The sequence below is a fragment of the Cavia porcellus genome, unplaced genomic scaffold (assembly GCF_034190915.1).
Source record: "Cavia porcellus strain 051 isolate PalLab524CR breed Dunkin Hartley unplaced genomic scaffold, mCavPor4.1 scaffold_1, whole genome shotgun sequence".
In the NCBI taxonomy this organism is placed as follows: Eukaryota; Metazoa; Chordata; class Mammalia; order Rodentia; family Caviidae; genus Cavia; species Cavia porcellus.
The window spans coordinates 162407738-162431516 of record NW_026947484.1 but is presented as its reverse complement, the minus strand read 5'-3'; the positions used below and the strand labels follow the sequence as shown (position 1 = coordinate 162431516).

The following is a 23779-nucleotide window of genomic DNA, read 5'->3' as shown; positions in this document are numbered from 1 at the left end:
GGCCTCAGCTCCAGTGTGCAACAACCATCACCTCCCGAAGAGCTGGGCATGGGTCTTTCTCTTCATGGCATCACATGAACAGTGCAATCATTATTGGGAAATATGTGTTTAAATAGATGAATTTCTAGGGTATGCTCTTCTCATTCAATATTTACATCAGAGACCAACATCAGAGGTCACTCTTCAGTGCCGGTCTTGCTGTCTTGTGTAAGTGCTGACATCTGTCCATCAGCACCCACGCCAGGGGTCCATCTCACCATCTTGCTCTCCTGCTTGTGGGGAGAGCTGCCTATTAGTGCAAGGTTGAGACATCACAGTGCAATGGCCCAGAGGAGGATCTCGGAGTCCAATGAGGATAAGGGCACTGGCTGACGAATTCTACACACTTTGAGACTCTGAATGTTTTCTTCTTTGTAAAATGGAGGAGATGACATGTACCTCAGGAGGTGGTAAACATCAGCAGTACGTGAGGTACAGGGTACCATGCTTGGCACTCACCAAGTACTCAGCAAACATCTTACATTAGAGGGATCACGAGTTCTGTGTGGCTATTTTATCTCCTTCAGCTCTAGAACCTTATCTAAATGTGCAGTCCATATACCTTTGGATGGTGCTGTGTGGTGCATTGGAGGCATTCAGAGTTCCAAAAGAGTGGGAGAGAAAAGAAGGAAGGAAAGTAGAGGTTGATGGGCGTTTGCCAGAAACCCCAGATGAGGCCCCAGTTCCTCCAGCCACTCCCGGTGGAGGTGCAGCCTCTCAGTGTCTGTGAAATGGGTTCTCTTTGATCCGCACAGAGGGTTCATTAGTGCGCACCTTGTTACAAGTGATTTAGGAGAATGTGTGTGAGCACTGTGCACACAGAACACACTCCCTGAATCGGCTACCGTGCCCTTGTGCTGAGCAGGTAGGAAGCACTGCTTCTTCCCTGTGCCTAAGGACTGGTTGGCCGCTGGCATGACCACAGCCATCGTCCGGAGTGGAAGGTGTGGAGTCAGGAACCCCGAGGAGGTCTCTGCCTAGGACATGGTCTGCCTGCAGCCATGACAGGTGACCTGAGAGACCTGCTGGACGGGGCCTTTGCTCCTGATGTACCCCTCCCTGAGGGCCCAGGAGCAGCAGGACAAAGCGTGTGTGTGTGTGTGTGTGTGTGTGTGTGTGTGTGGGCACCAAGCCTGCCCAGGCTTATCTGCTGTCTCCCTGGTCAAATGTCACCAGTATTATTTTCTCATTTCCCTCATAACACACATTTCAAAGCAGCCAACTCTATTGCCCGTGACGTAAATGGCACAGAGGCACATCTGGGGGCAGAGGGTGGCCCGGTGCCAGGGAAATAAAGAGTCAGAGCTGGCTCCTGATGGCCCACTTCCCCACGTGGAGTGCAGGGCCTGCGGGCTTTCATCCTCCCCTTTGAGCCCCAAGTTTCTCTTTCCTGGGGTTTGCGTCTCCAGGGTCTGGGGTCCCCTGGAGACACTGATACAGAGCAGTTGGCTTCAGTGGCCCCTCTTCTCTGCATCTGAGTGAGGCATTTACCTGCCCAGCATGGCCAGCCTGCATTCTTAAAGTTGGGGCTTGCATCTCCCCAGGAAGCTTACAAGTGAGCTCCCGTGGGTGCCGTGGTGTATGCACACAGTAACACACTGGTGGCTTAAAACAACACTGATCAAGGTTTGGCAAGGTGGCAATCCTTCCTGCAGACACTAAGGGGAAATCGTTATTTTTCCTTTTCCAGCTTCTGGTAGCTGCCTATGTTCCTTGGCTGCTGGCCCCATCCACCTCCACAGGCCACAAATCAGCTCATCTCTCATCATCCCTCTTGCAAATTTAGGGACCTGTTGATCACCCTGAACCCACTGAAATAATACACGATAATCACCCACATGTTTTTAAGGTCAGCTCATTAAAACATTCTCTTTGTCTGCTCTCATTTCCCATCTTTGCCCTACAACACACCGTGTTTATGGGCTGCAAACAGGAGGGGATCATATCCTGGAAAGTCTGTTATTCTGTCTACCCCAGGTAGGAGGAGTGTCTTGAGAGCTTAGAAAATCTCTGAGGCAGGCCTGGCTAGCTGCAGCCCCTCCCCCAGCCATCTCCTGCTTTGCGAATGAAGTTTTATTGGCACAGGGCATCGCGCTTGTCTACATCTAGTCTGTCCGTGGTAGTACTCCGCACATCTCTGAACCTGCCTGTCACTCTGCAGAGCGTGCCTCAGGACCCTTGTGGAAGTCTGCTTCATAGTTTTCTTTTTTGCAGCTCTCCTGGCCCTCTGTTAAAATTCTGTCAGTGCTGCCTCCCAGCCTCTCTTCCACTACCTCAGTTTCCCAGAGCTGTTTGACCCTCATGACAACTCCAGGCACCGCCAAAGGTCTCGTCATTTTGGAAAATGCTGTTCTTTTCTAAGAATACATTTACCTTTCCTTCTCTGTCTCTTGCCAGGCCAGCTCCTATACATCCTTTAAAGCCCTGCCCATGCACAACTTCTTCCAGGGAGCCTTGCCTAAAGCCTCCACCTAACGTGGAGTAATTTCTCCCAGTCTTTCTCTATTTCCGCTTCCTGTGCCTCTGACTGCTCCATGGAAGGAATACTTGTGCTTCCTTGGGATGTCAGCTCCCTTTCCCCTGTCTCGCTCTCATCCTCTGTGGACTGAGGACTTGGGTGAAACACGGCCAGGCTCGGGGGCTCTTCTGGGCCTACTGTGGGCAGAGAAACCTCCTGCATTAAGTGTTTGTGCTCAAGAACTGCCAATAACAGGAGGTATTAGCACTTGAAGCTCGGATGGCAACCAGGACAATAAGGGTATGGAGCATAGCGAGGTGTTGCTGGGACCCTCAGGCCAGTTGGTCTCTTGTGAAGGCCTTCTACCTTCCTGGGGGACCCTGCAGCCTCAGCGGGGCATCGTGACCATGTGCCCTTGTGCACTGTCACCTGACCTGGCCTCCACCCACCCGCTGGAGAGTCAGCCTGCACCCTTGCAAGCTGGTGCAAATCTGGCCAAACTCCACGTGGTCCAAATTAGCATCTTCCTCCGCATCCCAACTCCCTCTGAAGCTGGAAACCTTCCTCTCCCCTCCCTGCTGTGTCCTGTCTGCAGGAGGCGTTTGTTTTCCTGTTTTCTTCCAAACATCGCTTATCCCTCCTCTCTTCCCTCAGGAGCCTACAGTTGACAGAGCTTTCTAGCTCTTTCTTATACAGAGCCCTAGAGCAGGATCCCTGCCCACGGTTTCCTGATGAGAAGCCTCCTGAAGACTCTGCCTGGGTGGCCACTCCTGCCGCCCCCACCAGGCCTCTGCCAGGTGCAGGGACTTCCAGCTCCTGCACCAAGCTCTGCTGCCTCCCTCACCTCCCTGCCAGCCAGCCCGGTCTTCAGCCTCAGTGGGGCCTGCCCCCTCCCTCTCGGAGGGTCCCCACCTTTCCCCTTGACCTGGCTTGTCCTCCGGATCGCATCGGGGTGCATTGCCACTACCCCTGAGGAAGCACCAGCCCCTTCTCTGCTCCCCAACCGCCATTCTGCCCTTGATCTTCCCAGCCCATGCCCTTCTGACCACACATGCTGAGGACACGTGCCTGTGTCCACTGCTCTGTGTCCCCCGGGCCTTCATTCTTTGTATCCCCATTGTGATCTGCTACTCAGTCCAGACACCAGGCCCCCTTTCCTGCCAGGCTCATGGCTTCCCTCCTCCCTGCTCCCTCGCCGTCTATAAACGACTGTTCATAACCCCACCCCACAGGCTTGTTTAGAGGGCTAGGGTTTTTGTTGTTGTTTTGGAATTTGGGCTGTTTCCGTGGTACTGGGGAATGCAAGGCCTTCACCCTGAGCCCCGCCCCAGCCCTTATTTATTTGTTTATTTTTATTTGTTTTGAAAAGGACTCTCACTAAGTCATTCAGCTGTCCAGGCGGGGCCCCAACTTGCTATCATCCTCCTGCCTCAGCCTCCCTAAGTGCTGTGGTGATAGGCCTGTGCTGCCAGGTGCCACCTTGATTGGGGGGACCTGCACAGCTAGTCGTGATAACTATAACTAATGTCACCCCTGTTATCTACCCACGCCACTGTGCTTCAGCCTCAGTGCTAGGGCTCTTAGCATTCCAAGTTAAAGCAAGTTGATAAAAGGGATTTGATCCCTCCTGCTCCCTCCTGGGCTGGAAAATTCCACTCAGGTCCACACACTACATCTGGCCAGGTATTTATTAAACACCCACTGTTTACCAAGCACTGTTCAGGGGCCTCTCTTGTCATTGAATCACTCCCTGTTCCTCAGCTCAGACCTGGATCCCCACCTGAGCAGAAATGCGGGATGGGAACCCTGCAACCCCGAGCCTTGGTCCCAAGCCGGGCCCCGGAGGCCTCCATCACTGCCCATGCACCCCTGCCCTTCCACAACCGAGGCTGCAGCCCAGAGCCAGCTGGGACTGCTGCCGGCTGGCCCGGCTACCCAGTTTCAGAGAAGTCCTTTTGAATCCAGGCTACACCTACTTGAAACTCATTCAAAATGCAGGCATAATTCATTCATTCCGTGAGTCCAATCAGGGAGCGCATTCTACCCAGTAAATTTGCCAAATTAAAGCAATCCCTCAGCAGCCTCGCTCCATCTCCCATGTCAGCCCTGTGCTTCTCCAAGACATCTGTAATATCATCACTTTTTAAAAAAGATTAGCATCCTCTTGTTTCCTACTGGGTCAGGGAATTCAACTTTTTCTAATCCAAGGGAACCTTTTGAAGTAGATAACATGAGATTGTATGACAATAGCCAAAGCAAAGCACAAATAAACCACAAACCCTGGGTAAGGAGAGGATGGCTTTACATCAATTACTCTAGGAATCTGTTATCTAGGTGATCTCAGTCTTAAGATTACCGGGATCAGAGTCCAGTTGCTATATGTGTGGAGATGGCCGAAGAGACCATAAAGTCGCAAGTGACATGCAGAACATTTGCTGTCTTTGTTGGGATGTGTGTGTGTCTGGGAAGAAGATTGATTTCAGCCAGGGTTTTCTACCTAGCTTGCACATTTACTTTGGCAGGATTTCACTGGTAAATATTGGTTTGAACCAAACACTGAAATCTTTAATCGCGTTTAAACAGACTCTGCATTATTCTGCAGTAGACACCTCATCGGAAAGGAAGAAACAGGGAAAGAGGGAGGGAGCCCAGCCCATGGCGGTTTTTTTTTCAAGAGTCAGAAGGAAAAAAAATCAGAATTAAGTGAAATTCTTCAGAGGGAGAGATGCCAAGAAAACCACCGCTTCAATACAAAATTTTGTTTTCCTAAAGTCTGGAGCTCTGTGAAGTGACGTAGTTTACAAACCAGGGGAAATTAGGACAGGCACGGAAGTCCTGCTAAATTAGGAGAAATTGGCCAAAGGAAAACGCGGTAGCTGTGACATCCACTGTGTTGGCTTCTCCCTCCCATTCTCAGAGCATTCTTGTTTGCTACTTTGTCGAGTCGAGTTGCCATGAAACCCAGAGCCTAATTTTATATTTTGTTGGAAGTTCTGAATCTGTCCCATAAGGCAACTTCTTTCCAAGCCACAGAGGCCGCATGGAGCATAGAGTTAGCCTTTCCTAGCATGCGTACGCATACACACACACACACACACACACACACACACACACACATACACACACACACAGAGTTCTACCTGAGAGTGGCTTCAGGAGGTCCCAAGTCTGCCGCACTGATAAATATTGACTTTGAATTCGAATTCAGACTGGAGGAAGGAACTGAGTTTCAGCACGTACTTAGTGTGTGATTTGAGGCAGACTGTGTAACTTCTCTGAACTTCGGTTTGCTGGCCTATGCAAGAAGGATCACAGTTACTTACGGGGTTGTCACAAGGATTAAGGGAGGCAATGTACAGAGTCTCTCCTGGGCAGCCTGATTTGCAGCAGGTCAAAAGTAAAATGATGCCAGTCCGGAGTCTCCGTGGGCCCAGGTCATCTGTAAGAACTGCCACAGGGTTACGGATAGCTCTGGACACAGTGCTGGCCATAGACCCTTAGCTGGTCTGCGTCTAAGTCTGACCCATCTAAGTCTCTGACCCTGGGAAAGTTACTGAATTTGTTTCTCACCTACAAAATAAAATGATCCAATATATATAAAATAATGCATTGTCAAATGATGCCAGAGATTAAAGTAGTGGACCTAAAGTATTTAGAAACAGTGACCAATGTTCAGTCAATGCTAGCTGCACCCATCAAAATCACCTTTTTTACAGCAAGCATTCATGGTAGGATGAATGGAGACCTCAGAATGTTTAAATTTCAGTCACAGCCTTCTGATTTGGAACCATCCCCCCTAACAGAAATACAATGCCGGGCCCTAGGTAATTTAAGATTTTCTAGTAAGCACCCAGAAAGAAACAAACAGTCAGTTCTGCGTAACTCACAGCTACCATTTCGACATGTGACCCAGGGTAAATACCTCTCGAGCTGCTATGTAGCTTTTGTGACACACGGTCTGAAATGTCACATTATCCCCAACTGCACAGTTCACGTCGGGCTGAGCACTTTTTAACTGCTGAGTGGCTTCCTGTGATTGGTGGTAGCCAGAAAGCCAGATTCTAAAATGATACCCTTCACCTTGGGGAGCCTCCATGATGTCATTTGTAAAAGGAGAGATAACTTCAATGCCTTGGCTTTGGGGTTGGGTACTTGCAACAAGCTTCCTGCCCTTGGTATAACACTCGCACGCACAATCAAAGGCAGTGCTCCTCTCAGAAGGTGGGTGCCCATAGTCCCCTGTGAGCTGACTCTTCCCCCAGGTGGCACTAGAAAGAGACACTTTCCTGTAGGTGGACAAAAGAATTTTAGCTGGCTGTATTTCAGCAGACTGGAAAACCTCCGGTCTCTTCCTCCTCTCCAGCCACAAAACTTATGCTCAGCAACGAATAGATTTCCTTCTACTACTCTTTACTAATTCTTGAAATTTCCTGGACAACTTTCATTCTAAATATGAGGCTACGCTTACGATGTGAATTATGTGTGCATCAATTGGATGGCACCTCAATTTGAAACCACATTGATTCTTAAGCTCTGAACTTTTGCTATAAATAATAATTTCTGATATTAATAATTTACCATGCACTCATTCTCTGCCACGTCTTATAACTTTACTGCTATCAGATCAATAATGTATCCTATAGGCTGCATTGCATAAAGCAATACTGCTGAACCTGCACTCAGAAAGCCTCAGTTCAGGTCATGGGGCTCTGTTTTCTGGTTCTGGATTTGAGTTGAAACCTAACACTCTCTGAGCCTGTGTTTTCCTCTAAAATGCAGAAATAATGAGTGATCTCTCACAAGGTACGACAAGGATTAAAAGAGATGACACATAAGAAAGTGAACTATAGCTGCAAAACATTAGGCACCTATAAAATGGTATTAAAAGATTTATAAAGCACTTTGTGCATGCCGTTCTTGTATTGAATAATTTCCAGTGGCCCCACATTGCCCGCCAAACCAAGTCAGATTACTTAGTCTAGCATAAGAAGCGCTCCAAGATCTGGCCAGAACTATGGTACTTTTCTCCCTCCACCCAAACCAAGTGTTCTAACCGGACAAGATTGACATATCTGTCTTCCCAAGCAAGACTGATCACCAAGATGTATTTCTGACTTCAGTCCACCCCTCATGTGCTTTATTGCTTTCTTCATCTTTCCACCGCTCAAAATTCCACCCACTCTAAATCTCTCCTGACCTCTCTTTCCTCATTTTCTTAAACGCAGTCTCCACTGACTTTTCTTGAACTTTGCCCATGTCTTTCTTGTGACGGCTGAAAACCCCACTCTAGTAATATTAAGGCTACTCAGAGAAAGTTAAATAATAAAATCTGTAGGAAACTTTGTTAAAATCTCACTGAAAAGTAGGACATTCCTTAGAACACTAGCTAGTCTGGAAATCTAACCAAGAAAGCAGACACACATTGCTTGCTGAATAAGTCAGCAGGAGAAGGGGTTTGTTTGCAGACCTGCATAAAATGGACTAAGAATAAGAGTTTTTGACATCACATCTTCAGTAGTCTTCAGCAATCCCATTCCTTTCAGGAGTGGGTAGCCTATCTTTTGATATGTTGAGCAAATCGGCCGACCCATGTACATATTTTGAGCCAGTGCCAGGGAATAAATGTTCTGTATTAAAGGCCAGCCAGAAAGATACGATCCTTGTTCTCAAAGAGGAAAACATCTAAGCAAGGAGAGAAACCACTGCAAAAAATTATGATCAGCTGGAAATAGTAGCCTGTCCAGAGTTCCTTCCACAAGAGCTCAGAGGGTGTTTTGAAGGCAGCGTGCAGGAGATAACCACAGGCTGCAGTGTCTGAAGATAAGCATGAGTTAGCTGGAGCAAAGCTGGGGAAGCCACTTCAGCAGCCGGAACCAGTGAGCAGAAACAACTGCCGTCTATTGCAGCTGTGAAGAGCAGCCGAGAGGAAAGCCCCCATGTAAGGCATCCAGCTCATGTTCTGCTCTGACGTTTTGCTGACAGAGCAAGCCTAAGATTATAATTTGATTTCTAATGTACAGGACATGAGATGACCAGAAGTCAGGAATCTCTCTCTCTCTCTCTCTCTCTCTCTCTTTTTCTCTCTCTGTTAATACATTGACCTCTGATCTGTTACCAGATTCTTGTGAGTTGGACTCGTTTGAGCCAAATGAACTCAATATCCACAGATAAAAATCTCACTTCTGGGCCTGAAACGCTGAGGTGATTGTGAATTTTGGTCATCAACCAAACCACCACCCTCGAGGCCAAATAGTTTCAAGTCATGAACGCCCAGATCCATCGATCTCTGTCTCTACCACTGCTGCACCATTCCGACCTCTGTCATGTCCTGTGTAGGCTGTGGCGATTTACAAAATAAGTTTTTGAGTCCATTCCTGTGGCTGGAACAACATATCTGAGCAGGGATAATTCACAAAGAGCAGAAATGTACTATCAATTGAGATTTAACTTGCATATAGATACAGTTACTGTTCTCATCACCTAGTCAAGAAAACAGACTCAGACAGTTTAATAAACTTCTCCAAGCCAGGTGTAATAGCCCACACCTGTAATCTCAGCACCCTGGGAGGCTGAGATAGAAAGACTGCAAGTTCAAGCCCAGCCTGGGCAATTTAAGAACTTAGTAAAACCCTACCTTAAAAATCAAAAGGACAGGAGATGTAGATCACTTCAAAGGCCCTGGGTTTATTCCCCAGCACCATGGAGAGGTGGGGGAGAAGAAGGAAAGAGAGGAGGAGAGAGGAGGGGAGGGGAGGGGAGCAGGAAGAAAAGGAAAAGGAGGAAGGAAGACAAGAAAGAAAAATTCTTCCAAGCTCAGGTAATAAGTGGTGGTGCTAGAATACAAATAAGCTTTTTTTTTTTTTTAATTTAAAGAAAAGGAAACAAAAAAAAAACACATGGAGATTAAAAAAAAGGGTAGAAATAATACAAAATTACAGACAAACAAACGGTAAGAAATTGCTGGTTGATAAGTTACACATTGTCATCTTAGAAATAGGTGTTCATGTTATAGAATTACAGTATTTAGAATGACATTCAAAAAGTGACCCTACAAACCATTCTGCTCTATGATCGAACAAAAGCTCAGTAATATGATTATCAGTCCTACACATTTGTTTTACATCTCAAAGAGGGTAAGATTAATCATATCAAAACAGAACAGAACATTTAAAAAAAAACAATTTAAAGAAATACAGATTTCAAAGCAAGTCCACTGGAGATCTTCATTATCTAACTGTCTCCAGTTTCTTACAATTAGTTGTCCCTATCTTCACCCACTTTATATACTTATTGCATATTATTGAACTAATCAAATCATTACAGGATGATGAAGTCTTTTTAGGTCCTCAAGTTCCAAATTAGGGAAGACAATAGTAACTACCATCGCATCTCTCATTCTCTTTGTGATAGCTGTCCCCATCTCTACATATGCTGAAGTTGAATTCAAGAAACCAGTCCAATGTCATTTTAATCAGCGAAAAATAGATTGTTAGAATTTATATTATAATGCTACAAAATAAGCCTCGGGTTTCTCAGCGTCTCTTCCTCAGTCCAACTCCAAGCTCCTGCATCTAACCACTGCTTTGTACCCTTGACAAATCTCTATTGTAAATGTTTAATTTGTCAGAGAAATAGTCAGAATGCAAATTGCTGCCATCTGCTCCCCTTCCTGTGTCCCTGCCCTTCAGCACCAAGGCAGGTAGGTGGCTAAGCCCCTTGGGCTTTCTTTGGGGCTGAAGGTCCCTGTGTGTAAAGAGTGGGGACCGATTCTGATTAGATGCACGCAGCGGTGAGTCTTCCAGGAGAGCCTTTCTCGGGAAGGGCAAAGCCGTGGGAAGAATGGGAATGAGGGTGAAAGGGAGACAGGTGGGGGCTGGCTCCGTAGACCTCCTGGCAGGGCATCTCCGAGAAGGAAAGGGCTGCGCAGACCATTTGGTCAAACGGGCCAGGGCGCTTAACGCAGCAGGAGTGCAGAGTTTAGAAACACAGGCTCCCTCATCATCTGGCTCTTCCTTCTCCTCCATTTCTCCCTCCCCTGCCTTTCTTCTTCTCATCGTTATGAGTTTGAGCAAGCATCCTGTTACCCATGCCCAAGCCCCACTTTTCTCACGTGCATCATGGAAAATATGTGTCATCTTCATAATAGTTTTTATTTCGTGGATTTAGTTTTTCAAGGAAAAAATGAGATCTGTGAGTGAAAGTGCCTGGCGAGCTGTCAAGTTATATATACAAGAGCTAGTTGTGACTGGAGCTCTTTCTTCTGGTCTTAGAGTTTGCTAAAAACCGTAGGCATGACCTACTTTTCCCTGTGACTTCCCTTGAGGGCTGTGAACCTGCCCTTAAGCGGCTACCTGGGGCCAACTCTGTCATGTGCATTTGCGAAATTGCATATTCATAAAGACACGGGAACAAGTTCCTGCTGAAATAAAGGCCATGCAGGGCTCATAGCTCTTTCCTTGGAAAGAAGACACTGCCAGTCACTAAGTATTCTGTAGCTCCTGGGCTTTGTTCTAAGAATGTGCTACTTCAGCTTAGAGCAACGAGCTTTTCTGCAGCAGCATGCTGTAACACAAGTGTATTTCACTGAGAGAAAGCATCCAGGTAACTTCTAACAGAGAAAAGTACTGCAGATTAGAAAGGGGAAAGGGGGGAAAATCCTAGCCAAGCCCATCGAGTGAACAGGACAATATGTTCAGTCTCACACCGCTAAGAACGGAAAGGCTGGTCTCTTAATGCAAGAACCTGTTTTACATTTCAGCAAGCATCTACTGCATTATGGAAAGGAATCTGAGACATACGTGTGCTGACTCCAAGACACCGAGGCCCCACTGGGAATCACAAAGGCCCTCTGAGCCGCAAGCTGGTGCGTAAGGCTGGACTGGTCTGTGGAGGGCGAAGGATCCTTGAAGCCACATGTCGCGCACGGGACATTAGAAGCCTGGGAAGGAACTGACTCCAGGGACCCGCCTTTCGGGGAATGGAGAAGGGGTTTCTAATAAGATCATTCAGGATGGCGACAGCACCACTTCTTAGGTAGCTTCCTCTGTGCTTTAACCCAGCGCCCCAGCCAGCGGCAGATAGAAGCTCAGTATGCTTTTGGGGAATGAGTGGTCGAGTGAAGGAAGGAAGGAAGGAAGGAAGGAAGGAAGGAAGGAAGGGAGGAAGGAAAGAAGGAAGGAATGAAGGAAGGAAGGAAGGAAGGAAGGAAGGAAGAAAGAAAGGAAGAGCTTTCTGTACTCTTCTCCGTGTCTGCTGTACCACTGTGCCAGTGTCTATTAGGGGTGGCAGGGACCCCGACCAACCCCACCCACACTGCTGTGGCCTAGGGTTAAAGTAAAACTTCACCTGTATAGCTATCACACGTGTAAGTCTACCCTCAGGAAAATGATTCAGGATGACAGGGAAGGGAGTCAGAAGGGGGAGAGGGTTCCTGCCAGTCCGTTGCTGGGGACTGGGTGAGTCACCGGACCCTAAGAACATGCTCAAGCCATCTTCCCGTCTCCGGGGGAAGGAACAGAGGCACAGTGGGCTGCTTATCCTGTGTGCTGTCACTGCTACCACTCAGCACTTGTCAGACGCCAGTGTACCTCCCTGGCTCTGAGATGGTGTGAGCGTGCTGGCCCGTGTCATACTGAAACCAGCCTCTCTCTTGATTATGGATCAGCAGTGTGACACTTACTCAGAACCAGCTACAGACACCCATTGCTGAGGCCAGCCAGGGAAAAGAAGGGCATGGGAAGAAACCCTGCTCTTGTGTCTATAAGCAAGCTCTCTGCAGAGGGCACTCTATTGAAAGCCTGCACTGAAAACTGACAAGAAAGAGCAGTGCCCCAAGAACCAGTGAAGAAGTCAGGGGCTTTTTGGAAAACAAACACCCTCACTTCAGCAGGATGCAGATCGATGGATGGATCATTGCCAGCCTCCACAGAAAGAGCTCCAAGCCCCACAGGGTCACTCGCCCACAAGAAGAGCCACTGTCTTGACTTCTACTATTGTGGATTCATTTTTACCTCTTTTGAACTGTGTGTAAATTGAAACGTACTTTTTAAACGTACACTTTAGGGTGTGGTTTCTTTTTCTTCGAATTTATGCTTAGGAGATTCACCCCCACTGTCACAAAATGGCAATAATTCTGATTTGCCTAACTATGATTATAACCCTGCAAATAATTACCACCTGCTCTAATAGGAAACATCCAATTCTATGAGGTCCATGAGCAAAAACCCATTTAGATTTCTTATGTGCTTTCTCTGAGAAGAAAGTGGCAGAGACCTGACAGCTGTGTTCCTGATATTGGCAGAGCATTAGTAAAATTGAATTTAGATGTGGTTTGTAGGAAATGTATGCGTGGAGGGCGGAGTGACGTTTTTCCTCTCCAGTTGTGTGTATCTGGGGCCCGAGCACACAGCTCTCCTCGCGGGCTTCCTCATCTGTATGAAAAATGATGAGAAGTACAATTTCAAAGTGTAGTGATACCAAGCAAAGGGCCTCTGTCCCTACTTTTGCAGCTCAGTGGAGAAATAAGGTCACACATTGACACACAGGCTACAGAGATAGCTTCCCGTCCAGCTCAGCCCAGACTTCACCCCTGCTAGGACCCATTCTGTGTGTCTTCTAACTATGAACAGATACCTGTTGGTGGCCAGCAGAGGTTTCTGATGATTCTTTCCTATTGTTATTCTTCTCTGGATACAACTGCACACAAACATACATGCACATGTGCACACGCACACATACACACAGCTACAGGATTGGCGTAGAAAAACCAGAAAAGTTGGACTATGAACCAAAATATTAGATGACCTGAAAAATTATTTAAATAGAATAAAAAGAAACAGTTTGTACTTTGCAATTTTACTTGAGTCTATTTCTATTGTACACATTCTATTTTACATGCACACATACACACATATACACAAAGTCATGTGTGCCAAGGAGTTAACAATGCGGAGTCTCTACTTGGTAAAATGTGAGATTTATCAAAGCTTTGCTTGTCTGTGATTTTCTAATTTTCTGCAATGTACCTCTCTCCCATCTGCAGTGACAAATGAGTGATTGGCAGTGGCCTATAATGAAGATTTACTGTCTCACGTCTTCCCCATGAGAGCAGGGTATTTTCCTTTTCCTCATTTGAGAGAGAGGGAGATTTAGTCCCGGAGAATCGAATCTGCTTGAGGTCACCCCAGAAGCCGACACAGCAGGAGAACTGCACAGGGGCTTCTGGGTAAACATTGCGCAGTTCGTCTAGGAAGGGCTGTGTCAAGTGGGTCAGAAAAGGGAAGAGGAGACTTGGGGACCGACACCATTTAGAGAAGCGGTTGTGCAATTTTAGACAGAAAAGACCCAAGCGTAAAGTGTAACTTTAAACGCAGCATTTGCAGGAATGTGTGTGTTTGCAGGGCTGAGTCCTCATTGTCACAGATCACATACAGGCTGCCCGGAAACTAGGCGGGCTGCTGGCTCAGTGGTTCCACCTTTGACTTCAGAGTTGGTGCCGTTCAGTGAATTAGGGGTAATCACAATTCTCCCATGTCGGTCCGTCCGTCACTCAGAGATGTCGTAAAGATTCATCAGCAGTGTGTCTGGGATCTTCTGAGAAAGAGCTGATTGTCTAGTGCACTACCGTCAGGCTGATGTGCATCCCAATCGTTCCTGCTACTCGGGCTCAGTTGCAATCCCCGCCAGACCCACTGAGGAAGAAAGTCTCCTTCTGCAATTCTGATGGACTGAGAGCAGGGAAATCGTTGAGGAAGGGAAGGAAGAGGAAGGGAGTTGCTTCTCCCTGCTCCTTCCCTGGGGAAAATCTTATTTATTTATTTATTTATTTATTTATTTTGTCTTTTTCGTTTTTATCGGTACCAGGGATGGAACTCACAACTGCCTGCTTGCAAGGCAGGCGCTTATGCCTCTGAGCTAAATCCCCAGCCCTTTTTATATTTATTTATTTATTTATTTTTGTCTCCTGGGGAAAATCTTATAAACTAGGATTGACTGTGGGACCGTCCAGGCCACACTGTCCGTCCTGACTTGCATGAGACTTCTGTCTGTACTGAAAAGCGCTGCTTCTTCTTGGCAAGAGGCGTAGGAGAGAGGGCCCTGTGCTCCGAGGGCCCCGGGCTTGCAGTCCTGAAACTCAGAGTTGATCTTTGAATTTTTATTTGGTAGGTGGAGTCTAACAGGACAGCAAAACACGTGCCCAGTGCTTGGAGCCTCGCCTCCCCCTACATCTTTATTTATTTAGGCCACCACCTTCTTTCTCCTGGGCAGGTTCTCACTGTTTTGGGGGTTATTTATTTTGGGGGCTTTTCATTTTTGTGGTGCTGGGGATCAAACCCAGGCCCCAAGGTATGCTATGCAAGCGCTGTAGCACTGAGCTACACATGTCTTCAGCCTTTGGGTCACAGTTGTGTGCTCCCTCTTAGCTCCAGCACCCCAGGAAGCACCCCATCTCCTGCCTCCTGCCCCATCCATGACCCTTGTTTCCCTGCTTTCCTGGCAGGGGCCTGCATGCAGCCACAGGAAAGGTCTGATTACAGCACCTGTGCCTGACGGATCTAAGCTACACATGGTAGCAGCCGCTCTGTCCCGGGCTGGCCACACGGTACCAGGGTAGACAAAAACCCTGTTTTGAAAAGAGTGAACCCAGGATCACCTCTGGTCCTAGCATGACCCAGAGATGAAGCAGCAGTCCTCTCGGGATACATGTAAGTCCCTAAAGGGCTGTCTGCCTCGGAGTGGGGCACCGCAGCCCTGGGAAGAAGAGACTCCTGACTCTGCTTCCCCAGGGGCCATCCCTGCCCTGGGCACAGCGGGTCAGCCTGGCCCTGGCAGGAAGTGATGCCCAGCAGCTGGGAGCTGTGTGTGCACCCCAAGTCATCCCAGATGTGGGTCTCCTGGTCAGCTAGGAGGGGATCTGCCCTTACCCCCTGGTATCCCGATGCTGGAAGGAATAGGACGTGAAAGAAAACTCGCCCAGCTACTTACTCACTGTGACAGAGGTGCCAGGGTAAGGTAAGTATTAACCTCAGTGAAGCCAGGATGTGGGCCCATGGGACTCTGCGTTATCCTTGCAACTTTCCTGTCATTTAAAAGTTTTTAAGGGCCAAGGTCATAGCTCAGTGGCACAGTGCTGGCCTGGCAAGTGTGAGGTCCTGAATTCCATTCCTGGTACCAAAAAAAAAAAGAAGAAGTTTAGGAAAACATCTCATAGCAGAGAGAGAACGTAGGAGAGAGGGGAGAAAAATCTTCAAACTCTGGAAGCCCTAAGTACAGTGCACTTTTCCTTGCTGTCTGAGCACGGAGCCTTCACCTTTCCAGGGACTGCAGACAGAGCTTCGGATTCTGATTCTAAAACCCCCTGCCCAAGGTGCAGGGCTGCAGCCTCCCACCAGCCCCAGCTGGAGCTCTCCCTCACCTCTGTCCTCTGGGTCAGGCCTTGAGCTTCTCTGAGTACCATTTACGTGTCCCGGTGTCTCCTGGAGACCAACCCCAGAAGGGAAGCCATGGCTTCAAAAATCCTGGGGTGGACCTAACACAAAAAGCAAGTGATGGATCAAGACAATATTGCTTTCATCAACTGGGCACCCACATCTCAGATTGGACCCAGGCTAGGAGGCTGCTGCCTGATCCTCCCGAGAGAGACAACCAGGGTCTTGTGGCAGCTCTACCTAGGCTTCAAAGGGTCCCTTTCTTTTTTCTTTTCTTTTTTCTGTGCTTCTGTTTGTATAATTACTGTATTTCCTAGGTGAAGCTGGAATAGAAGTAAGATTTTTGTCTTCCTCTTCCTAAAAAGAATGTGCCTTGTCATCCTCCAGTCCTTTGGTCTATCTGCTGATTCCCAGAGCTCTGCATGAACTGTTTACTCTTCTCTGTAGGAGTGAATGTTTGACCCTGGCCCCCAACAACAACAGGTTGTAAAGGAGAGGCACCTGGGGAGTTGGTTAGACTTTTTCTTCCCTAAGGGCAAGGAGTAAGAATGAAGGGGCTCTGTCTTCAGGAAAAGCTTCCTTGGAAGGAGGCCCTTCTGGAAAGAACCCCAGGAGGCAGGGCGTATCTCGGACATGCTAGGCAGAGAAGGGGGGCTCTCTGTCCTGAGGCTGAACTGCAGAATGAAGGAGAAGAACAGAGGGTGGTGTGCAAGTCTAGCTCGAAAAGTTTTCTTAAAAACACCCCAATTTCTTGTCTGCACATTTCTGAGGAGTGTGAAAAAAATGGAGGAAGTTACCTCTAGTGGTTTTGTGGGTTTTAAAGTATGACATACAGGATATTGAGTGTTAACCCTTGTTTATCTGGAAGTGTCCCACATACGAGAGATCAAACAGTGCAGCGATTCTTTGAAATATGGGGAAACATGCTTCTAACTGAATACCACAGACACATAAAAATATTCACATAATAATAAAGTTATATGGCCCTACTAGGGTTTTTGCATAACTATATAAAAAATGTGTTCTAAATCTGTCAGGAATGTTACATTACAGCTTTATAAGATTTTTTTTTAAATTTCTTTAGCGCCTATTGTATGCTTACGTTGGAGAAAGCTTGGTCGAATTAATGAGTGTTGTTCCCTTTGACAAACAGCCAACCATGTGTGAGAGTCTGGCTGCTTTTTATAACTGTCTGATGCTTCGTTAGTTCATCTAGCATTATAAAATTAATTCAGTGTTTATTAACATGGGTTTCTTAAGTCAATAACCCAGGGTATTTGTTTAGACCCACAGCCTGTTCAATATGAAATGGCGTGCTGTGGATGAATTAAAAAGTTTGAATTGTCCAGCGAAAATAGGATCTTGAAAATAATATTTTTGTAGGGTGTCCTGAGAATATTGCCAGAGAGGGCAGCTTGTGGTGGGGATGGGGGATGGGGTTGGGGGATCAGACCCTCCTCTGCCCCAGCTTTGACCAGACACAAGTCCCCAGTGTTCACATGCGGCTCCACCTGGAAGTCTGGTTCAGAATTTCCCTGTGACCCTGGCCCTGGCGGAAGGGAGGTTTGCGCTTTGTTTAGTATAACAAGAGCCTGAGACTTCCCGGGCAGTCAGACAGACGTGCTCACCAAAAACCCCAGACAGTTTCCCTTAGACTGAAGTCTTATCGGGGAAACCTCATTTGCCTCTAATTAAGGAGAGGTTGGGAGGGGAGGAAAGAACAGCCCAGAGGCTGACTCCAGCGGGTCCAGCTTCGCTGGATCCAGAGTTATTCCGACTGGAACACGTCCAGTACCCCGGAATGAATGAGCACCTGGTGTTCAGCCCAGTGATCGCCCGATTCCCACCGCAGGCTTCATTTAGGAGAAAAGCAGTGAGGAGAGGAGGCTGCTGAGTCCGCTTCTCTGCTCGGTGCAAAGGCTCAGAAGTGACATCACACACCTTGAAGAGCCCGGGATGACTAAGGCAGGGAGAGAAAACGCGGCTGCCTCTGCCTTTAGTTTCAGGGCACATTTATGCAGATGGGGCGGGAGAGCTGGTCCCGCCCTCTTCCTCAGAGGAAGTTTCTCGGTAGTTCACTGACACCTCATCCTGGCAGGGGGTGTAGACTTGGCCCCAGCCATCCTGTCCTCCCTCCAGCACAGCACCACGGTGATTTGTCCTCCTGGTGGAGCGTGTAGGAAGGAGTCGTCGCCCAGTAAATAATGAAGGAGCAAGGGGGCACCTTCAGTAGCGCCGGGATCGGCAGTGGCAGCGTGGACTCCGTGGTGGACAGCCTGCCGCAGCTGCAGCCTGACTACATGCCTGTGTGTTTGTTTGCAGAAGAACCTTATCAAAAGCTAGCGATGGAAACGCTGGAGGAGCTGGACTGGTGCTTGGACCAGCTAGAGACCATCCAGACCTACCGCTCCGTCAGTGAGATGGCTTCCAACAAGGTAAGGCTGGCCATCCGGGGGCCACTGGCTGGTCCTGTGGGCAGCAGCCTGCGTGGGGGGCAGCCCCAGCTGCCTGCCTGCCTGCCCTGAGAGTGTGTTTCTGGCTGTGGCTCGATGTTCCCCGGTGCTGCACTGGCTTGTGTCTGGGTGCCTCAGCCCGTTTAAAATCCCCAGTGAGGTTTGGTGTCTAAAACTCAAGGTATCTAAACTGATACAGCTCAGATGCGTGGAAACTGAAAGGTTTCTGTAAGCTTCCAACTCACTCTACAAATGAAAATCCTGGGTTGTTTTTAACTTTTCTCTTTTTACAGTTATCAGAAAACTTGAGATCTGGACGGGGTGGGGGGTGTACAGCAGGTTCCACTGCAATGAGTTGTTAGGTTAGACATATATTTTAAACAAGGAAATAATTTGACCTGCTTAATACCCATGAGGAAAAAAAAAAAAAAAAAACCAGATTTGCCTTGAAGTTTGATGAATTCCTCTTTCTGAAAAGAAGGACAGTTGGGGATTTTCTACCATTTCTTTTGAGATGTGGGCATGACCTAAGATAAAAAAGTAACAATATACTTTCCAGAGACAGAAAGTTGTGTTTTCTGAAGTTTGCTGATTTTCAAGCTGAAAGCAAGGTCCACCCATACTGCAAAAATAAAAGGTTTTATCTGCAATATCTAGACCAAATTTATGTCTTACAGAACGTTAATTATCTATCATATCATTTGTGTAACACTCAGGCTTGGAGTTCTACTTTATACAAGTTATATAGTGAGAGGTGTTGCCTGCTTGTATTTTTTCCTTAGAGGAAAAAAATGTATATGCAGAGTTATAGAGTTTCATAAATATACATATATGGAAGCTTAGTTTGACAAAGGGAATGAACGACCTTCTACCAGGGGTTGTGAACCTCTGGCATGTGTATTATCTGTTTTTCTTTTAAGATGGAAGGTGTTAATGTACGAGTTGTTTTTTCTAAACTAAAACCTCAGTATTCGGGTTTAATGGCAGGGTTGGCACTTTACCATAAATAAGTGGGTTTGGGGTTGCAGTTTGGACGCTCGTCTGTAAAAAGTTCTCCACCCTCCCCAGAGCACACTTCCAGGCTCTCCGGTCACTCCAGCTGGACACACAATGTGACTGTCTTGTGTCTCTGGGGCTGGAGAAGGATTCGTAGAACACCTGGCTGTAAGCCTGTAGCAGCCTCAGGGCCTGTGAATGTGTGTCCCTCCTCCTTCCCTGGGGTTCAGAGTGTCAGCTCTGAATCCAGGCTCCTGGCTCCTGCTCTAAGGCTCTGGACAGAGGAAGCAGAGATGCTGAAAGGTGGAGGTCTTGGCCCAGGGACCCTTGTCACTCTGGAGCCCTTTGTTTGTGGATAGATAAAAGGGCAAAACTAAGACTCTTTGTGAGATTTTAGTTCAGAGCTCGTTAGTGGGGTGGAAATATGAAAAGAATACCTTGAAGTTTAAATATCATTGACTGATTTGGCTGAAACTCTCAGCTGATGGCTGACTTCAGGGACTTTCCAGGCTGGTGTAAAACTCAACTAGCTCCTTCCCCTCAGGGTGCCTCAACTGTGTAACTTCTCCAAATCACACCAGGCCTGCACCCTCGGGTGAGGAGAAGGACTTTCACACTTGCTTGGCCTCCCAGAGAGCATTAGCAGGTACTCTGGGCCCTCAGAGCTGATGCCTGATGCCTGGGTGACACCTAGATCCAATATTTGGGGATTGTTTTTCAGTAGGTTTTACCTCTGTGGACACTGTGGCGGTATGGGTGGTGCTGATGGTGTCACCAAGCCAAAGCAAGTACTCACCTGCAGAAGGAGGAAAAGAAGATTCCCAGAGAATATACGAGTTGCAATTCCTTTTTCGCTCTGAGTGTTGGAAGTGTGGTGCTCTGGCCACTTTTGCGTCTGGGATGCTGACGTGGGATGTGGTCTTATCTGAAACTGTTTCATGTTCAGCATCATAGCCGATGAGGCTGTGACCCCTGGCTCTGTGTGGGGCCGAGTGAGAATCTCCCATCCCTCCAGCTCCTGTTTCTCCGTGATGGAGCGGTGGGCAGGAAGCATGAAAGCTACAGGGAGCTCGTCCCGCTCCCCCCAGAAAGGGTGGCCCCTGGTGCTGTGGCCTCACCTACTTCCAAAGTCTGAGGCTGAAACGTTGTAAGGCAAAGCAGTTACCCCAGTGGAGGAGGGGCGCCCACCTGACAGCTGACGTCAATTTCAACTCTTAGGAAAAAAGAGCTCTCTGTTTACTACACTCTCCACTTTTCATCTTAACTGTTCAGACAATTGCTCCCGGTAGAGTTAAGCACAGTGTAAACTGTGGCTCGAAGGATATAATGCAATAGAGAAGATACTGCTGTTACCAGAAAGCAATTTGATCGATACTCATTTTAGGGGTGACTGCGTTACCCGTGATGAGAATAACCCACATTCCACTTTAAATGTTGTCTAAATGGTTTGAGGCCCCCATCCAAGCTGCTGTTTGAGAAGTCACCCTCTCAGCAAGAAAGAGTCGCAGAGCAAAAAATGAGTGCGAGGCTGTTTTCTAGAGGGAGAAGGAGAAAGGTGTGAGCTCGGATTTGGGGAACTGCGGTTCCAAGTATGCTGGTCACCTCTGACTTGGGCTGATTTACTTCACTGGCTCAGTGCCCAACCCATATAACAGGGATAAAAGCAGTACCCACCCCATGGGGTAGATGCTGAGTGGATGGAGATAATGAACTTACAGTACTTAGTGAGGCACCCCATGAACCCCATGAAGCATGAGTTCAGTCAATGGTCACTTATTATCCGCATCTACAAGTTTTGCAAAAAAGAAAAAACAATACCCAAAAATCCTCCATGTCCCTACTCCTGTCTCAGCTAAGTGACTGCCGCATTTTGTTGCTAATGCCAGATATAAGAGGGTCCATGTGGAGAGCCAGCGTCACACATTGCGGTACACGTAGGTGACCTGGAGCCAGTCCACATGCAAATGGTGGGGAGTTGTTTTTGAGTCTGGTGGGGGAAAAGCAAGTGGGGGTTCCTGCTCACTTTATCTGGGTAGAGCTGGGCTTTGCCTCTATTTTTTTTGTTTACTGGATTGTTTCCCTTAACTCTTAAGGAGTCTGAATGAAATAGAGTAGTTCAAAGATTGTAAATTTTTTTGAGATAGGATTTTGCTATGTAGCCCAGGCTGGCCTGGAACTCATGGCCACCATCCTGTGTCAGCCTCTCTAGTCCTGGGGTTAGAGACGTCTGGCCTCAAAGATTATAATTACCTTTCCCAAGTGGACTTCAGAGCCCAGGGAATTGAAGAACTGTTTCTGTAACTTACAAAAAAGGCATAGTTTTCTTGAGCCCTCAATGCTGGCTCCAGGCCAAACAGAATTGCAAAATTTGAGAGAAAGTTGCAGCCAGGTAGATTCATGCTACAGATCATTTTCTCCAAAATGTGGCAAGAAGAGGAGGAAGGTCAGGGAGAGTTTTACGAGGCAATGATATTGTCTTGCTCGTTGAAAGGGGTGTCTGGGAGCCTTCGGCCAGCAGCCTGCCGCGCGTCGGACTTGTCAGAGGGCTCCGCTGAGCGGCAGATCCTCACTGGTTCATTTCTGTGTTTCAACTTTCAACACCTCCTGAATTAGAACTGTCTTAACTTGAGCAAAAGGCACCGGAGCGTGGATGGCTCCGTGGCAAAACAGCCCGATGTTTTGAAAACAGGATGCTTTGGCTCTGCAGTATAAAAAAGAGGAACGGAAAGAGAAGCAATGTAGAGAGGAAGAGAGCAAACAGCCCCAGGAGGATCCCCGGCCAGCGGGCCCGAACAGTGACCTATCCCCCTGACCTTCACTGTGGCTCAGTTCCTGACCTCCTGTCGCCAAAGCCGACCGACGTCATTGTGGGAGGATAGCAGGAATGGTGCAGCTGCTGTGAGGGTGACTAGAATTTCCTGTCCCCTTCCTGACAGAGGCAGTCAGAAAGGAAAGGCCAGGGTTGCAGCAGCCCGGGACAGCTCCAGGGAGGCATAGCTGGACTGACGGACAGGGAAAGGGAGGAGCTCTGCCTTTCTGCAGAAGTGCAGCTCCCCTCCCGGGACTTTTGGGTGGGAAAAAAGTGTCTAAAGTGTCACAGGTACTCAGCACATAGGCAGTTTGTCCAAAGAAGCACACACTGATAGCTCATAAGGAGTGACGTTCATCGCCTGTCCCTATCCTGGCTCCCCCCCAGATGCCCTCCTCTGAACTTCTCCTTCTCTCCCAGCTGTGCCCTGGGACCATTTGATGTCCAGGGTGAAGATCTGAGCCTACTTGGTGACAGTCAGTGTGCTGTTCTCACCATTTGCTTTAGAGCGAAGCTCCAGGACTTGGCCCTTTGGAAAAAGTTTGGGAAACCTGCGAGCCTTTCCTAAGTTCTGCTGAAATCAGCCCCCAGGCACTGTGTCTGGGGAAGTCAGCTCTCCTGGCTGCACAGGTTTTGTCTTCCAGTTTTTCAAGAGCAGCTGGCACAGAGGAAGATCGTTGCCTGAGCTCTCAGAGGAGACAGAAGAGAGTCCCACAGTCCCCCCAGCCCAGCCTGGAGCCACTTGGAAACCAGGCTGCGTGACTCGGGCGGGCGATTGAGATGGGTGGATCGTGCAGGGTGGGGAGAGCTGATTTCTGTACAGCAGGACTGTCACGAGCTAAGGGCTGCACTGGGTGCAGTGAAAGCCATTGGAGACAGATCTTCTGGCTGACAGATTCGTCTTTGCTCTCTCTCGCCAGCTGATGTGGGCAGCCGACCAATAGTTGGAAGGCACTGATGCCACATTGGCCTAAAAGCCCATGGTAGTGATTAGAGCAGCACCGTCCTCAGCAACCTTAGCACCAGAAGGGTCCCTTTCCTGGACTCCGTGCTTCAGCGAGCCTTGGCCTTGTCTTCCTCCACCTGCCCACTGGCCCGAGAGGTGAGTGGGTCAGGCGGAGGGGCCTCCTGCACACGCCTCGAGGCCACACTGTGCAACTGCTAGACCCTAATAGCCATTGCCCACATGACCTTAAACCCCCTCGCCGGGCCTGTGTTGACCTCGTCCCCTGAATGTGCTGTGGGAAGAAACATTCTCCAGACAAGAGGAGGCAGGAGGTGGTCACGTGGTGGGGGAGAGAGTGAAGCAGGAGGAGCTTGGACCCACAAGGTAGCAGAGGCTGCACGCAGGCTCCACATAAGACACCTGCTGCTAGGTACGGGAGAGAGAGGCTGGGGTACAGGAGCAAGGCCCCCAGCGCTACCTCATCCAAGGTGCTGACCAAGCCTAACTTCAGTCAATCCCATGCTGTGACTCCAAACAGGAGATGGCATCACTTGTGTCTTTATATACTCAGGCTTACACATACAGCCTCACACGTGTGTGAGGTGACCTTGAATTGGGGGCAAAATAGAGTAAAAATCAGCTCCGGTGGCT

General features: G+C 48.2%; 1 protein-coding gene and 2 long non-coding RNA genes across 9 annotated transcripts in view; 1 reads left to right on the top strand and 2 right to left on the bottom strand.

Moving 5' to 3' along the window:
- Pde4b (phosphodiesterase 4B) overlaps window positions 1–23779 on the top strand; it is a 526060-nt gene that overhangs the window by 468842 nt on the left and 33439 nt on the right. For 3 of the 6 annotated variants that reach the window (XM_063258980.1, XM_063258986.1, XM_063258995.1), the window contains 2 exons: window positions 11256–11360; window positions 18247–18359. In XM_063258980.1, coding sequence (XP_063115050.1) covers window positions 11256–11360; window positions 18247–18359 — 218 coding nt within the window. Of the gene's footprint in view, window positions 1–11255; window positions 11361–17758; window positions 17890–18246; window positions 18360–23779 lie in introns of those variants that run through there. The other 3 variants (XM_063259006.1, XM_063259012.1, XM_063259016.1) reach the window with 2 other exon arrangements.
- On the bottom strand, window positions 13336–20723 carry LOC134478276 (uncharacterized). 2 transcript variants are annotated; one of them, XR_010050784.1, is made up of 4 exons: window positions 20170–20723; window positions 15912–16025; window positions 15482–15661; window positions 13336–14223 (listed from the first exon to the last, which is right to left on the bottom strand). It is a non-coding gene; the product is annotated as an uncharacterized LOC134478276 (long non-coding RNA). The 2 variants fall into 2 exon arrangements; XR_010050783.1 differs by lacking the exon at window positions 20170–20723 and adding an exon at window positions 17738–17872.
- On the bottom strand, window positions 21666–22558 carry LOC134478279 (uncharacterized). The gene is made up of 2 exons (XR_010050788.1): window positions 22187–22558; window positions 21666–22074 (listed from the first exon to the last, which is right to left on the bottom strand). It is a non-coding gene; the product is annotated as an uncharacterized LOC134478279 (long non-coding RNA).